This window comes from Polistes canadensis, unplaced genomic scaffold, assembly GCF_001313835.1.
Source record: "Polistes canadensis isolate GaletaPanama2010 unplaced genomic scaffold, ASM131383v1 scaffold_240, whole genome shotgun sequence".
Lineage (NCBI taxonomy): Eukaryota > Metazoa > Arthropoda > Insecta > Hymenoptera > Vespidae > Polistes > Polistes canadensis.
In genome coordinates, this window is record NW_014569787.1 from 199,937 (window position 1) to 215,272 (window position 15,336).

Consider the following 15,336-nt stretch of genomic DNA (forward strand, 5'->3'; position numbering starts at 1 on the left):
TGATCCTATTGGTTAATAGCGGATATACGAGTAATAGCAACGCTGATTGGCTAGACATTGGAGAAAGAACTAATCGATTAAGTTATAAAATTCGATAGTTTGGTTTATGAGTAGATTATTGTTAATTTGAAAATTAATAAACAATAATGGAAATAAAATAAGAACAAAGGAAGTATATACGATACAATTTTTTATTTATTTTCAATTATTAAATATGGTATCTTAATAATATATAGATCATACTGTTTTATAAAACATTGTAGTAAAATAGTAAAACATAAATTACGTATGTAGTGCACGTTGTGCAGCAACATGCATTGTATTGTAAATAATCTTTAGAATACCAAACGACACTCCTTGGTAGATTCATCGCATTTTAAATATGTAACAGGTTGGTCTTTCTCATCTTTACATATATTTGCAATATGTAGATATTTATATTCATTGTAAAATGGTAATATTTAAGTTTAAGACGAATATAAGAAGACTATGACTGATCTTGAACATGTGAGTCATTTTATTTTGTAACACATAATCAAATGTAGGATTAAAAAATATAAAGGATGGAAAACAAAAATTATTAACAGTTGTTTTTGTTGAAGATATTTTTATCTTATACTAACACATAAGATGTCTCGCAAAAAGCTAGAGGGCACTTTTCTGAAAAGGAGTTTAAGTGAAGTTCAGTTACCGCTGTGAAGCAGCATAGTGCGTTTCGTGGTGATGTGATTTGTTATGCTTTAGTTTGAATCACGTGATTATTTTTAGCGAAATTAAAAAACAAAGTGTATATCTTATCAATATACAATATATTCATACATTCCGTAACGTTTTTTTGAAAACCTATTAATAACGATGAACATCTCAAGTTTTACTGTCTTTTTATATTCAGAAAATGGGTCATACTACGATTAAGGTAAGCAGTAAGCGTAAATCCGGCCGGCAAAATTTGCGATCGATAATGTTCTTTGTTATATATACCTAGGGTTGGCTTTAGTCATAGAACAGAAAAAGATATTCCCTAATTTATCTATTCTAAATGAGAAAAGGAAATCAATTTATTTTATATATATATATATATTTCAATTCATCGACGATTTATTATTGGTAATTTTCCGAGAATAATAAAAATATATTTAGAATTTCAAACATATAAACGCGTACAAAGTGTCCAAAAAGTCACTTTATAATAAACAATAGTTTTTGACAGATTTTCTGAATGGCGGTGTCATAGATCTATATATTTTTTCACTCTGTCAGTAAAACAACTTTCGGGACACCTTGTATAATTATAATTTGATGTTTCATTGTTACTCTGACGTAATATTGTAGTTCGCACAACGTTGTTTATTATGATTATGTTCTTTCGAATGTCTTCCAAGCATACAGCAGTATCATTGATATAGACGTGATGGAAAAATTGTAAAATAAAAAAATATTAACAATAATTAATCTCTAATATTTATATTAAATTATTTTTAAAGGTATTAATTATGTTTCTAGGTTTTGCGTCTTGGCTGTGCTAAGGTATGGAAATAATACCGTTTAAGTGCGTGCTTACGAACTTGACTGTTTGAATATTTATTTCAATAATATTCTGAAAATTCTTAAGTAAGCGGCATGAAGTATGCAGGCTTCTTTATCAAGAAAAATGATAGGATGCATCGGAAAGTGTACTTCTGGTTTAAAACGCGAAGAATTGGATCAGATAACAGATAATATTATTAAAACTCTAACGGATCCGCGTGGTAGACAAATATTTCGAAGATATTTGGAACAACGAGATCTTCATGATAATCTCGAATGTTTAGATTTATACGAAACTTGTTCGGAATTTATCGAGAAAGAACAAAAGTACGTATATGATTTTTATTTTTTATTGAATTCGTATATTCAATATTGTAGCGTAATTATTGTCTTAACAGCACGTTGTCGAAAGATTTGAATTTAGAAGGCTTACAAAATGACGTTAGGAGCATGAAAGTATTTCTCGAAGATTTGGATGGTGTTCCACAGATAGATTTAGCACTCTTGGAACGTTTCAATGATGCTCTAAACAGTGAGTCCAGAATAACGATGCTCGCAGTTATGGAAGATACGAGGGAACGTTTGACAGATCATTTAAGAAGTGCACATGGAAGTTTTAAACGATATGCATCAGAACCATGTCCTATGACTAAATAAAGTGTTACAATTTTTTGTTGTATAAAATCGATGTATTATTATATTTTTAATATAACGCGTTATTATATATGGTACCAATATGTTTTCAAGTGATATTTTAAGATTTACTATCTTGTAATTACATATACACTTATAATAATAGATATATTGTATTGCACGAAAGAAACTATATTTTTGATGACGAAACCAATTTTAAATTGTATTATCTTTATTTCAAAATGTCTTATATTCTTCAGATTTTTTTTTATATTAATCTAATTTTTCATTAATTTATTTGATAAACGTTACAAATATAAACATTATACGCATAAGCATAGAGGTTTGAAGTTAGCATAATATTCATATGTAATATTTGGTTTGTTTTAATTAACGTCCATCTGTTTATTATTGGCAGTTCGATAAGTAAACAAGGTTAAACAGCTTTTTTAAAAGTAAACTTTTTAAATAGGCAACATGGGAGGAATTATTTACCATTCTAATAATGTAATAAGGTATAATAATACGAATTTTTAAACTCTCCGAAGATTGAATACATTAATACGTTTTTGTCTTTATCAGTAAAACTAAAATGGAGAAAAGAGTCAGTGAAACGTCACAAGAATCAGTAAATACTTTTCAACAAAATATTATTACAAATATTCATACAACCACGGTAGCAGTAGAAAATTATAGAAGAGAAAATAATGATTTTACGTTTCATAATGATCCATTGAGAAAGGATGAGAGTTAGTATGTAAAAATAAGATCGATAATGTTTTTTCAAGATATATTTTTACATAAAAAAATAATAATAATTTTAGAAATATTTCAAAAAGAACTTACCAAGACAAAGCTAGAAAATTTATTTGAGACCATAGATCAATTAGAAGCGAGTTTAACGTTGTCTCGTATTTTGGAATCAGAACAATGGCTGCGATATTCTACTTTGAAAGCGCAAAAAGTTGCTATGATCGATGATCTCAGGAAAGCTAATAAACGGAATAAAAATATGTTGAGTTAGTCGACATATATAATAATAGTAACAAATATATTTTTTTTCTTGTCAATCGTTATAATTATGATTTATTTCTTACAATTAGATTTATTTAGACAAAATGTAACGGATGCTCGTATTGGAAATACGGACACGTTACCGGAACCTTTGAAAACAGAAGTACAACGGATTTGGCACAGAAAGTAATCCCTATAAGATACTATCGATTACGCGAGTATTCAAATATTTCTATGAAAACCAATTTTCATTAGGTACGACGATTTGTTGAAGCAAAACGAAAAATTGAAGAAAGAAATTGTTACCATGAATGCAGCCGTTGAAGAAAAGAATGAACAGGTTTATGACATTTCCAATTGATTTATCCAGTTTATTACAAACTATTCTAATTTATCGATATCGTTGAACGTTCGTTTGTTCGATATAGATAGATATACTTGAACGAAAGTTATTTAATGTGGACGAACATTTAATAGAACGCGAAGAGGTAATAAAAAGAGTTTGTACTAAATATATGAATCTTAAAAAACGTAAGGACGAGGAAGAAGTTTTATTGAGAGGTTCGATCGAGACCTTACAGGTAGAATAAAACTTTTGTAGGGTTGTTCTCTTAACAAGTAAAAGAGTTTGATTATCATTTCAAAGGATGCGTTGCGAAAGACACGTAACGCGAATGTTCCCAGCAAGTCAGAAATACACCTGTCTTTAGACAAAGATGCTCAACTGACCATGGAAATACGACGAGGTGATCGGTTGGTATACGAGAATGCACTTTTAAGAGCACATTTGCAAGAAGCAAGACGTGCATGCAAAAGTAGTAGAAGTAGCAGTGCCCTGTCTTTACAGAAATGTTCCTTCGGAATGTAATTTATCTAACGTTTATATTCAAAAATTAATAAACAAATTTTTGTACGTTAAGTTTTAATATTATTTGTTTAATTTTTATTCTACGTAAAAATCAACCATAGATGGGTTGAATAGTTTTGAGCCTGAAACAATATAAGGAAATAATATAAAATTAATTTAACTAATTTTGATTAGAGCTTAAGTCACTACCATAATTACTGACACACATACGTGATAATATAATTCATTATATCAGCAAATAATAATATTAAATAAAAGGTTTCTTTATAATTGGATTGTCATTATTAAGTAAATACAAGTGCTTCGTTATATGAACAGTGAATCCGAGGACGGAAAGTTCACTTGGTGCGTTATACGTCACTGGGCTATCGTCTAATCGTTCTTTCTCACATATCTCGTAAGTGACCAATAAAAAAAGAAATATTATCTTGAGTAGATAATCGCGCGTGTAGTATGATTAAAAAAAAAGTTCTAATATGATTCATTTTAGATCAAAGATTATCATTTTTCGAAGAAATCAAAGTAAAATCAAGAGGAAAGATTCCATTTTCATTGAGTTTCGACGATGATTTTTCACCATTGATAATACTAACAACATCAAATATGCATTGGATGCTTTTTAATTACGGTTTATTTTGTCTTTTGATTCCTCTATTGACGATATTAATAACTTTCTTTTCTATTTATCGTCTTATCGTCGAAGCAGTATTGAAGTATCAATTAAAAGACAGATTCATTGGTCTCTTGGATGGCACCGATTGCATTTGGGCTATAGAAGAACCTTCTGCCCTTTCTGTCATAAACGTTCTAGTAGTTTTGGAGAAGGATCAATTTCAAGTTAATTCGAACGTCTTAGAAAGCTTTAGACATTTAATTAAAGATCGATTAATTGGTTCACCTTTCGAAAAAATACTTTATCGTAAAAACAAGAAGTATGGTTATTATTTTTGGGAAAGAACCGAGGAGATAGATTTAAAGGAAAGAATTAAATGGCTCGAACACGATCAAACACATTGCGATGGATACTGCGATGACATTTACGGCAAATCGTTGAAAAAAACATTGGAATGGAAGTGTAATCAACCACTTCCTCAACAACATTCGACATGTTGGGAAATATTAATCTCGAAGAATTGTTCACGCGTAAATAATAAACACGTTCGCTGTATGAAAGAAAGCCATTTTATTGTTGATCGTGGAAGAAGAAATAAAATCAAGATCCCAGTTTTATTTCGTATTCATCATGCCGTCGGAGATGGGACTGCTCTATTAAAAATGTTCTTGGAAACTATTGCTGATAAATCTAACGAAGTCTCGACTATCTTGAAAGAAAAGTGTATATATACATTAGGGGGACGTGAAAGAAAAAATTGTGAAAGAACGTCGTTGAACGTGCCTATATTTACTCACTATGTTCAAGATTTCAACGTCTGCTGCAAGCAGTCTTGTTATTCGGATAGCGTGCTTTCTGCCTGTATGCCCTTTGCCAATCCACATAGTCTTAGAATCTTAAAGACGATCGTACAGAATTATTTAAACGCAAAGATCAAATACTTCGAACATATTACCTTTAATGAATTTAAAAATGAAATGCAGATATTGTTGTATAATTGGTGGATCATTTTGAAGGAGTTTATGACGAAAGTAGTTTATGAACATGTTACAAATTTTGCCAAAATTCTAATTGTTTTTATTCTAATGCCCTCGTATTTAATGGAACAAGCCATTCGCAGTATGGATCAAAAGTTAGTTAATATTATTCGAAATTTGACTTTACAATGATATATCGAAATTAATATGTAGAATATATTTTCAAGTTTTATCTTTTCAGTTCTCTTCACGGGTCTAAATTAACGGGAAAGAAAATAGTTACTTATTGGTCGGAAGATGATTACAGAAATTCCAATCAACAAAAGCTTATAACAAAGATCAAAGAAATAAAACATATTACTGGGGCAAGATTTGTAGAAATATTTTTAGCAGCTTTGTCCTCCAGTGTGCATAAATATTTTTTACGCGTGCGTATAGATCCTTTGCTAATTTTGATAAATCTTTCTGTGATAAGTGTTATTTAATATTTGATATTTTCAAAACGAACACGCAGATCAACGAAGTTCCACCTAATTCACTGACCGTTGTACTGCCAGCTAAAATGGGAAATCCAAAGGAACAAGTTCAATTGTCCAATGATATCTCGGTTGGCCTACTTCCTTTGTGCATTTCCGAGATAAATGGCAAAGTATATTCGAATTTAGACGAAGACTCGAGAACTATCGAACGTCTACAAGATATAATGAAAAATAATAACAAACTACAAACAGATTTAGATTATACGATTAATTTTTGGACAATGAAGTTTCTCTCAGCTGTATTACCAGAAATACTATTGAAACCTTTGATAGAGAGTCATAGTACGATGATTTTTAGCAATTTACCTGGGTGTCAAGAAGTACGAATTCTGGGATATTCTGTGAAAAATATTATTTTTTGGATACCGAACAAGTAAAATTTGGAATTTTAATGAAGACTTTACGATCATCTTTTACGGATTAAGTTTAATTTTATTTTATTGATCATATATAAAAAAATTTGCAGAAGTAACACAGGCATCGGATTTTCTCTCTTCAGTTATAACGAACAAGTGCATTTGTCGATAGTCGCTGACAAAGCTTTGGTAAAGAACGACAAAGTTTTTTCCAAAATATTAGAAAACACTGTTTATGAAATCGAACAACTTTATGAGAGCTTAACATCCACGCGTTTCTCAAAAAAGTTTCAATTTAATGAGACAGCACCCATGGATAAAGGTAAATCATATTTGTCGCACAGATACTAATTCTTCTTTTTCTTTTATAATAATTAAGAAATTGTTAATCAATGCATCTCTTTCAGAAATCGGCGTGCCATGATATTCTTTTACATTCTGTGAATAAAAGCCCATGAATTTTTCATAAAATTTATTTTCTCGTGCGTGTATATAAATTTGATACACTGAAATGTTACTTTCTGATTCGTTATTTAAAATTGATAGAGAAATTATTAAATATATAACAAACAAATATTATCCATAAATAAGAGAATAATAGGAAATATAATTATAAGAAATATATCAAATATTTGAGATGATATATACATATTTATCTGCATCATCAAAACGTAATGCTGCATTTATGCAACGTAAGACCCACGACGATATATTGATTACAATAATATTATTTACGATGAACTTGTATTTTTTTATTTTTAGAATAAATTTGTCGAAATCATCGATCCGACTTGAGGAAAAGAAAAGGCCAAAAAACGATATCGAAAAGAGCGTTGAAAAAGGAAAATGTATTTCCACGTTGATTTTGAGCTCTCGACGATGATTTAGTTGCCAAGGAAGATTTTGCTAATGGTGAGACTGAATTGGGAACATTTCTACGATTTTGTATTCTTTTCTCACTGCTCTGGGAACTATAATCCGACGATACGTCAAAATCGTCGGAGCTTGTGTCTATATACTTGCGATGTTTCAAAGATCTAAATTAAATTCAATCAAATAAAATCAATTCAATTAAAAAATAAAACTAAATCTTTTCAATTGGAAAACAAACTTTCTTTAAAATTAAATTACATTTCTTTCTTTTTTTTCAAAAAATAAATTAGAAATTATTCTTACCTTCGCCATTTTTTCGAAATGTATTTTCTTTCCGGTGAACTTCTCGAATCGCTCAGTGTATCGTCAATATCTCGATAACTGGATAATTCAGGATTATAATTATTGCAAGATCGATAATTTTGACTCTGTTTTAACCTTTGTAAAACTGTAAAGGTTGAAGGATCACTAGCACTACCAATAACAGCAGGAGTTGTTTCTGTAATAATTGTCTCGTCATTTCCGTCCTGTTCATCGTTTAAAAATGTAAATGAGTTTTGTTCTTTTCTCAAAATGCACCTATGAATATTTAATAAGTTAATATCATTATTTCGAAAGAGATTTACTTTCAACAATCGTGCATTTAATAAATTTACTTCATATCTTTCGCATGTGAAATCGTATCAAGCGATTTTTTCGAAGTTGTTACGGATAATCTTTGCACGGATTCATTACGAGATATTTGAATAATGGCCGGTGATTTGGCCGATTTTGCTCGAGGAATTTTACTTTCTTTTTTTTGCAATGCTAACGATCGAGGAGTCACATTATCGAAATTTTGGTCATTTTCACTTTTGTCTTTATCTTCAAAATCGTTTTTTTGCGCATTCTTCTTTTGTACGTCATTTCTCGACAAATATTTCTATACACACGGAGGAAAAATATATTTTATCTGAAAATCGCGCGGTTGATCGATGAAAAGAAAAACTTGTTCAAACCTTAGAAAAAATTGGCGTCGACTCGTCCTCAATAGGAGTAGTTTCGTTTTCCGCAGCTTCTTCATCAGGAATAGTAACGATGGTTTCATTTTCCTTGTCTTGATATTTTGAATTAGAAGTTGTTTCTGACTCGGTTTCTGACATTTTTTTACTCGACGATTTACTTTTTCCACGCGTATAAAAACATTTCTTTCGTATTGGTACACCGGTGTTGCATTTTTGTCCGAAAAAATTGGGTACATCTGGTTGACTAATAACCGCATCATAATCGTACGTGATAACTGGCTTGATTTTAATATTCTGTTTATTTTTAGCACTGTTGTTTTGACGGGACGAGATTTGTTTCTTTGTTTTCGGAATTTCATTTCGAACTTGCGTATTCATCGTTTCCCCGGCATGACGAAGATTCCAACTTTAGAAAATGATAAGGAAAATGAAGTACGTGATTTGAAATGATTTTTATTAGAAAATCTTGATATACCTGGAGGATACGGAATTTGTGTTAAATCGTTTCTTTGAATCTTTTCGAATTTTCAATTTACTCCAAAATTTGAGTACACTTTTAAACCTTTTGCGATGAATCTTCGCAAGTGTACAATTAGTATTATCTAAAGGTTCCGTAAAATTTGCTTCCTCACTTAGCCATTTTGAAATACTTTTATTTGTTGGGGAAAGAGACGACACTAAATAATTCAATTTATAATCGATATTTGATTGAACGTTCAAAGGCGTTTTGCTTAAATTCGCCAGTATTTTTATTTTAAATATAAGCGTTCACATGTTCCGAATCTTCGCGAAATCGTGGTTAATCGTGGTTGGACGACTTTTTTTCTTTTTGTATTGTCATCTTGAAAAACAACGATGGTTTATTCGTAACTACATCGCCGATGCGATTATACTCTCTAATTTTATAATTATATATGCGTATTATAATTTTCTATAGAAATATATAATGAGTGCCCCTTAAAATCGTATACCTTTACGCTTACGAGATTTTTCCTTGAAAACAATTGATACAGCGTGCTTGAAATGAAGAAAATTTAGAAATAAATACATTAGCATACCTTAATTACATATTTAATGAGTTTAATGTGAAAATTATATTTATAACAAATAAATTAAACTAATACGAAAATGATGCAACACGGAAGGAAATAAAAAATTTGCATTAATTGTATATTTATTTAAATTTTGGTAATTCATTTATATTTAAATATAATCTTTAGGCGTTTAATCATATCGTTATCTGACAACAGGTCTATGAAGAAGAATGCGAAATACGAATCTTGATATTTTTTCATAAGTTAAAAACATCAACGCCGCTGTTAAAACAGTCTGCAATAGTTTAGCTTCCATTCCTTTGTATAAACCAAGTAAGCCTTGTTTTCTACAAAAAAATAAACGAACATTTGGACGATGTTATATTAATTTAATAAATGATTGGATAATTTATTGAAAAATATAGATCATACTTTAAAATGTAAAATAGAATTTGAATAGTTCCAGCATTCGGCGGTAAATCGGGATACTTGTATCCGTGCTAAAAAAAAACACAAAAAAAACGTACATAAATGCCTACGTAATTGAAATTAGATTTATTTTTGAATAATTTGATATTATTTACCCTCAATTTCGTTTGTATTAATTGTAAAGGATAAGTTAATGTCGTGGCGACCGTTTTAGCGATCGCACCAATAGCAAAAAAGACCCAAGCTGATGGTTGAATACCAGAAGAAGCATTAACTCTTCTTTTAATACTCTCGTATGTCATGAATTGAATAGCTGGATTTGCTACGAGAAGGAGACTTGGTAACGTACCTGCCCATAATTTTTCTATTCCTTCATATTTCCATATATGGAAAAGACCATCTGAAATAAAGCAAACGAGAAAGAAAAAAATGTGGTAGAAAAGTACGTCGTTGAATTATTTTCTTCGTCATTTGTTTCAAGTGATTGGAAAACTAACATTTTATGCAACATAAATATGCACAAGAGCGTGAATGAATCTTTTTTTATTTCTGCATATTAGAAGAGTGAGTACATTATTATAATATTTATATACGTCATAAAGTATAAAAACATTTTATATTTTACTTACCGTACAACGTGTTATAATCGTTATTGTTTTTCTCGTTAACACTATTGATCCCTTTCATTTTCAATCTCGTATTAACAACCCAAAGTGGTGTCGTTGTCAGCACGTTTATCACACCTGCGAAAATAGTTGTGTATGCGTTTAAAATAATATTAATCCTTTTCGTTTTTGTGTGTGTGTTTAATTTATTATTTATTGATCGTGAAAACAAATCGTGTTTAAAAAGGAAACAATTCGAAATTGCACCTGCGATCGATGCGACCAACAGATCGTTTCCAGCTGTTTGATTTCTCCTACTTCTCAACATTTTTAATCCATGAAATGTGTAGAAATAAACGAAATTACTGGCACAAAGACTTTGAAGAACTGGCACCATTCCTCGATACAGCGTATGCCTGAGTGATAAATATTAAAGTTAACAATGAATATTATTTGAAATATAAACGACATTGTGTGAGACTTTTTTGTTGAACTTTTTATTAAAGATAATATGGGACAGAGAGATATTACATTTGACGTCTAACATGGAAATACATTTGATAATTAGTTATGGCAACTTACGGTCCTTCTTTCGAAGTCAATTCACGTATCATCGTTAGCGTATTCTTCGCTTCTCGATTTTCCTCAACTGTAAATATTTCGAAAAAAACAATCTCGAGTAATTAGCATTTAATATTGCATATCTTCGCATACATTCGATTATATATTTGAACGTTTTGAATTCTTATTTAACACGAAAGGTGACAATTATGAGATTATTATCCTTGTAATTATTAAACTATTCCGTCAGGTTGGATATAATTTTCTGCTGTGGGATATAATTTGTATTTATTAATATAGAAAATATTCCACAAGTCGCTTTACCCAGACGAAAATAGAAAACATCAATATTGGCTTATTAATAGAGTAACAAGATTGTATTTAGTACTCTGTTAAAAAAAAAAAAATACGAACTCACGTTACCGTTCTTCAAATTACCTGCCAATCTAAATTTTGAATTTTTTATTTCGGTAATATGACTTTTAGGACACCTTACATATACATAGTATAAATATTATAATATTAATAATAGTAATAGATTATATTTGTTACACGTAGATATGCAACAATATTGAACAAAAAAAACAGAGTTCAAAGATTAACGATAGATTATAATTAAAATTATGCAAGGAATTTATATTCATTGTCTCTATACAATAACCTATTTCAAATAATAATCCTCTTAATATATACTATGTGGCGTGTGGATAATTATTGACCTAAAAAAAGTTCGGAGATCGATCTATCGCGATTATATTTGTATGATATTCACGATTGAAATATTGTGCATTGTATGTTTGGCGTAATTTTTCACACGTCCTAGTTTTACACATGCGTTACGCGAGCGAATACTTAAATATAAATAAAAACGTACGAACACATTTTAAAATGGAAGATTAGATTTTGTCAAATAGTTTAACACTCATTTGTTCGAGCCGAGTTATCAAAAACGTCATATAAAAAAATGTAAGATAAACGGAGTCCGTGTCGAAAATAAAAAAATAATAATTTTTAACATATATACGTAGATATTATTGTTTTTTTTTTTTCACTTTTGCCTGACATTTGAACGGATATAATTAATATGAAAAAATGAATAACGAATGAAAAATCTCACGTTGGAGTCGGCTTCTGACAGTGTCCAGCGGGAAAAAGGTTGCCATGGCGATGACGCTACCCTAAATAATAAATGAAATGAATAAAAATAAAGAAAATAAATCACTTCGCATATTAATTATTAATCCGTATATTACTTAAATGAAATAATTATCGAGTAATCAAATAAATCGATACTTACTGCTGCGCCTGACAATGCGTGTACCAAAGTATCGTAAGTGAAAACGCTTCTTCCAACATCGTTGCCGCCCATTTTGAAATACTTTCTTCAATAAGATTAAAAAATAAATATGCGCGCACGCGCGCGTAATAAGAACGTTTGATTTGCCTTTAAGAGAAAATCTTTACGAAAAATCTAACAAAATAAAAATAAAATTAAATAATACGTTAGACTTGTTAACTCGTTGAGTTTTAGGGAAGATGTAAGGTATAACGATTCCTCATGATTCTTCCTCCCTACTTTGCCGTCCGCCACAATACAGATCGATTTTTTCAACGAGGATAGCGCGTATATGATTGGTCGAGGTGTTGTCGATAAACGACAGAGACGACACACCGGTTTGGGTATCAATAAATGAATATCCAGTTATTTGATCACTTATTTCCCTTAACTAAACGACAAAATAATAATAAACGATGTAGTTATAAATATATAATATTTCAACATAAACGATTAATGATGTTAAAATATGTCTATTATATAAGAGAAATCCCACTTTAGTTGAAACCGTCCTCGTTCACCGGCCGCTTTCGTCATTCTGCATAGCTGTTAGACTTCGACGCCAGTACCGGCTCTAGTCAAGAGCGAATAAATGGAAAAGGGGGAGACCATTACGTCATCCGTTTCTACTTTTTCTTCCTTTTTTCTGTTTTTTTTCTTTTTTCAAATACAAGTCAAATCGAATGAATTTATACAATTGTCCTATTTCTTCTTTTTTCTCTATAACCTCAAGAAAAATTATTGTTTAATTATTATCAAGAATATTATTATTTTGTATCTTTGAGGCCGAATGCCCTGCGGATGTTTATGGTTACTTAATTATATACATTCTTTCACAAATTTTTAAGAGGATTACGTATACCGTCAATTCAAGTTGACAGAGTGGATCCTTGCAACATATGTGTTTTCTATATAATTATTACCAGTCGACGAACCTGCCACGCATGCGTCCTTGTTTCAGTCTAAATTCGATGAGTAGGCGCAAAATGCGATTCTATAGAGTCATCTACTATTAAATTATTTAAATAAGCGAGTATCATTCAGATAATTATTCACATTTCATTTATCACATTAAACTTCTAGCTACCAATTATATATATATATATATATTTTTATGTTGTTACTTTCAATGGTAATTCTTTTATAAAAGAAAAAAAATACATCGTTTTTTTTAAACATTGTTATTAAATACTATTTGATTGACTGTATATAGGATATTTTAGTTGAATGAGGTCCATTGAAATATTTCCTTGATTTTTAATGATATAAAAAATGTGTGTTATCGTATACGTTAATTGGTTTGAAAAAAGTTGTTAAGTCCATTTTTTTATTCTTTCAAAGTCGTCATAAATTCTTATGAAATAAGTATGAATTTTTTTTATTTTTTATATTTTTTATAGTAGAGAAAAACATATTTAAATATACCTGCACATTATGATTTTTAAATGATCTAAAAACTCTCAAAATGTAAAAAAATTGTAAGAAAATGTCATGACGTTGTCAAAGAATGCAGATGTATATAGAAGCTTACAAGTCGCCTTTTTTATCCACCCAGTTTCATTTAATTACTACCGGGAACACAAGTGGGCGATACTAGGTACTTAACGCGATGACGGAAGAATACAGTATTCTTTATAGTATAGTTATATTGTACGAGAATTTTAAATAATTATATTTAATTTTTAATGTATAAACATGTGTGTGTGTGTGCCTTCAGAAATGTACTTATACATATATTCTTATTTTAATCATTTAAGACGTTCAAATAGAAAATAATCTCAACGATTAGTTGTTAAATCTAACAATTTGAAAAACCCGTGTACGTGTGAGAAGTCTGCATTTATAAAATGAAGTGTATGACGAGAAAATTTGTTTCGTGGGTATGTACGACGAATATCTTCACTTTTATGCACTTATTTCCGTGCAGTGGTGACTTCGGAGGGGGAAATTTTCATCGAAAAAAATATCACATCGAAATCATTTAATATTTAAATTATGTTAATAAGTATGTAATGCTTATACTAGTACATATATGTTTAAACAATATAAAATATAAGGAAAGTGTATTAAAGTATTAAAATAATTGTTAATTAATCGATAGAAATGTCTATTATTGTTAAAAAGCTCGGAGAATATGATCTATGTACTGTCCTCTTCGAAATCTACCGTTGAAATGAGTCATTGTCCTCTGTAAAATTACTTTTATTAAATGTTGTTTACATGACTTTCCTATAACGTTGCGCATGTGTGCAACGGGAATAATATTCGTAATAAATAAAATTTCCTTATATGGAAAGTCATATAAACAACATTTAATAAAAGTACTTTCATAAACAATAACGTGCCAGTCTGAAAGTGAATTTCGAGGAGGACAGTACTCCGAACATATACTCAGTGCTTCTAAATTGCAATATACATTTTTTTCGATTAGTTAACAATTATTTTAATATTCTACTGTTTTTTACTTACATTTAAGATTGTTTAAACGTATATACATTTATTTAAACATTACATACTTTTTAACGTACTTTGAATATTAATTAATTTCGATTTCATGTTTTATTAGATGAAAATTTTACCCCACCTCCTCGTAGTCATCACTGCGCAGGAACATTAAAACAAATGTTAATATAATCAAGATTTTTTTTCTTATCCAAAATTTATTAATATTATTACTAAGTTTACTCTTAGGGAGGTTGTTTTTTGGACGAGTTTAATTAAGATGAACACTACATTTATCCGTGGAACGTTTCGTCTCTATTTGAGACTTCCTCAGCAACTTGATAGTTATGTTCATAAGTCAATATAACATCATTTTTATTACAGTCATAAGTTTTCACTATCTTATATATAGAGTCAATTTTTAAAAAACGTTATTCTACTATAACTTTTCGAACATAATATACTATATGTGTTCTATGTGTCTGACTTATGAACATAACTATCAAGTTGCTGAGGAAGTCTCAA

At 29.8% G+C, this 15,336-nt stretch overlaps 3 protein-coding genes across 6 annotated transcripts; 2 read left to right on the forward strand and 1 right to left on the reverse strand.

The window, feature by feature from the left end:
- The first annotated feature begins 651 nt into the window (after positions 1-651).
- On the forward strand, positions 652-2,374 carry LOC106790459. Of its 3 annotated transcripts, XM_014755356.1 has the most exons (4): positions 673-916; positions 1,504-1,527; positions 1,613-1,854; positions 1,926-2,374. In XM_014755356.1, the coding sequence occupies exons 3-4, from the start codon at positions 1,628-1,630 to the stop codon at positions 2,182-2,184; spliced, it is 486 nt and encodes a 161-aa protein (XP_014610842.1). In that variant the 5' UTR covers positions 673-916; positions 1,504-1,527; positions 1,613-1,627; the 3' UTR covers positions 2,185-2,374. The 3 variants fall into 3 exon arrangements, with proteins under 3 accessions (XP_014610840.1, XP_014610842.1, XP_014610841.1); XM_014755354.1 differs by having other exon boundaries at positions 652-916; positions 1,504-1,854; XM_014755355.1 differs by lacking the exon at positions 673-916 and adding an exon at positions 1,400-1,422 and having other exon boundaries at positions 1,504-1,854.
- Positions 2,375-4,337: 1,963 nt separating this feature from the next.
- On the forward strand, positions 4,338-7,611 carry LOC106790457. 2 transcript variants are annotated; one of them, XM_014755350.1, is made up of 7 exons: positions 4,338-4,439; positions 4,533-5,787; positions 5,874-6,060; positions 6,147-6,544; positions 6,638-6,849; positions 6,935-7,219; positions 7,290-7,611. In XM_014755350.1, exons 2-6 carry the CDS (start codon positions 4,646-4,648, stop codon positions 6,949-6,951), a joined length of 1,956 nt encoding a protein of 651 aa, XP_014610836.1. In that variant the 5' UTR covers positions 4,338-4,439; positions 4,533-4,645; the 3' UTR covers positions 6,952-7,219; positions 7,290-7,611. The 2 variants fall into 2 exon arrangements, with proteins under 2 accessions (XP_014610836.1, XP_014610837.1); XM_014755351.1 differs by having other exon boundaries at positions 6,935-7,198.
- A 1,852-nt stretch (positions 7,612-9,463) lies between these two features.
- On the reverse strand, positions 9,464-12,914 carry LOC106790458 (peroxisomal membrane protein PMP34). The gene is made up of 8 exons (XM_014755352.1): positions 12,331-12,914; positions 12,151-12,211; positions 11,055-11,121; positions 10,740-10,888; positions 10,497-10,610; positions 10,023-10,267; positions 9,871-9,938; positions 9,464-9,785 (listed from the first exon to the last, which is right to left on the reverse strand). The coding sequence occupies exons 1-8, from the start codon at positions 12,400-12,402 to the stop codon at positions 9,641-9,643; spliced, it is 921 nt and encodes a 306-aa protein (XP_014610838.1). The 5' UTR covers positions 12,403-12,914; the 3' UTR covers positions 9,464-9,640.
- Between the last annotated feature and the right edge of the window lie 2,422 nt (positions 12,915-15,336).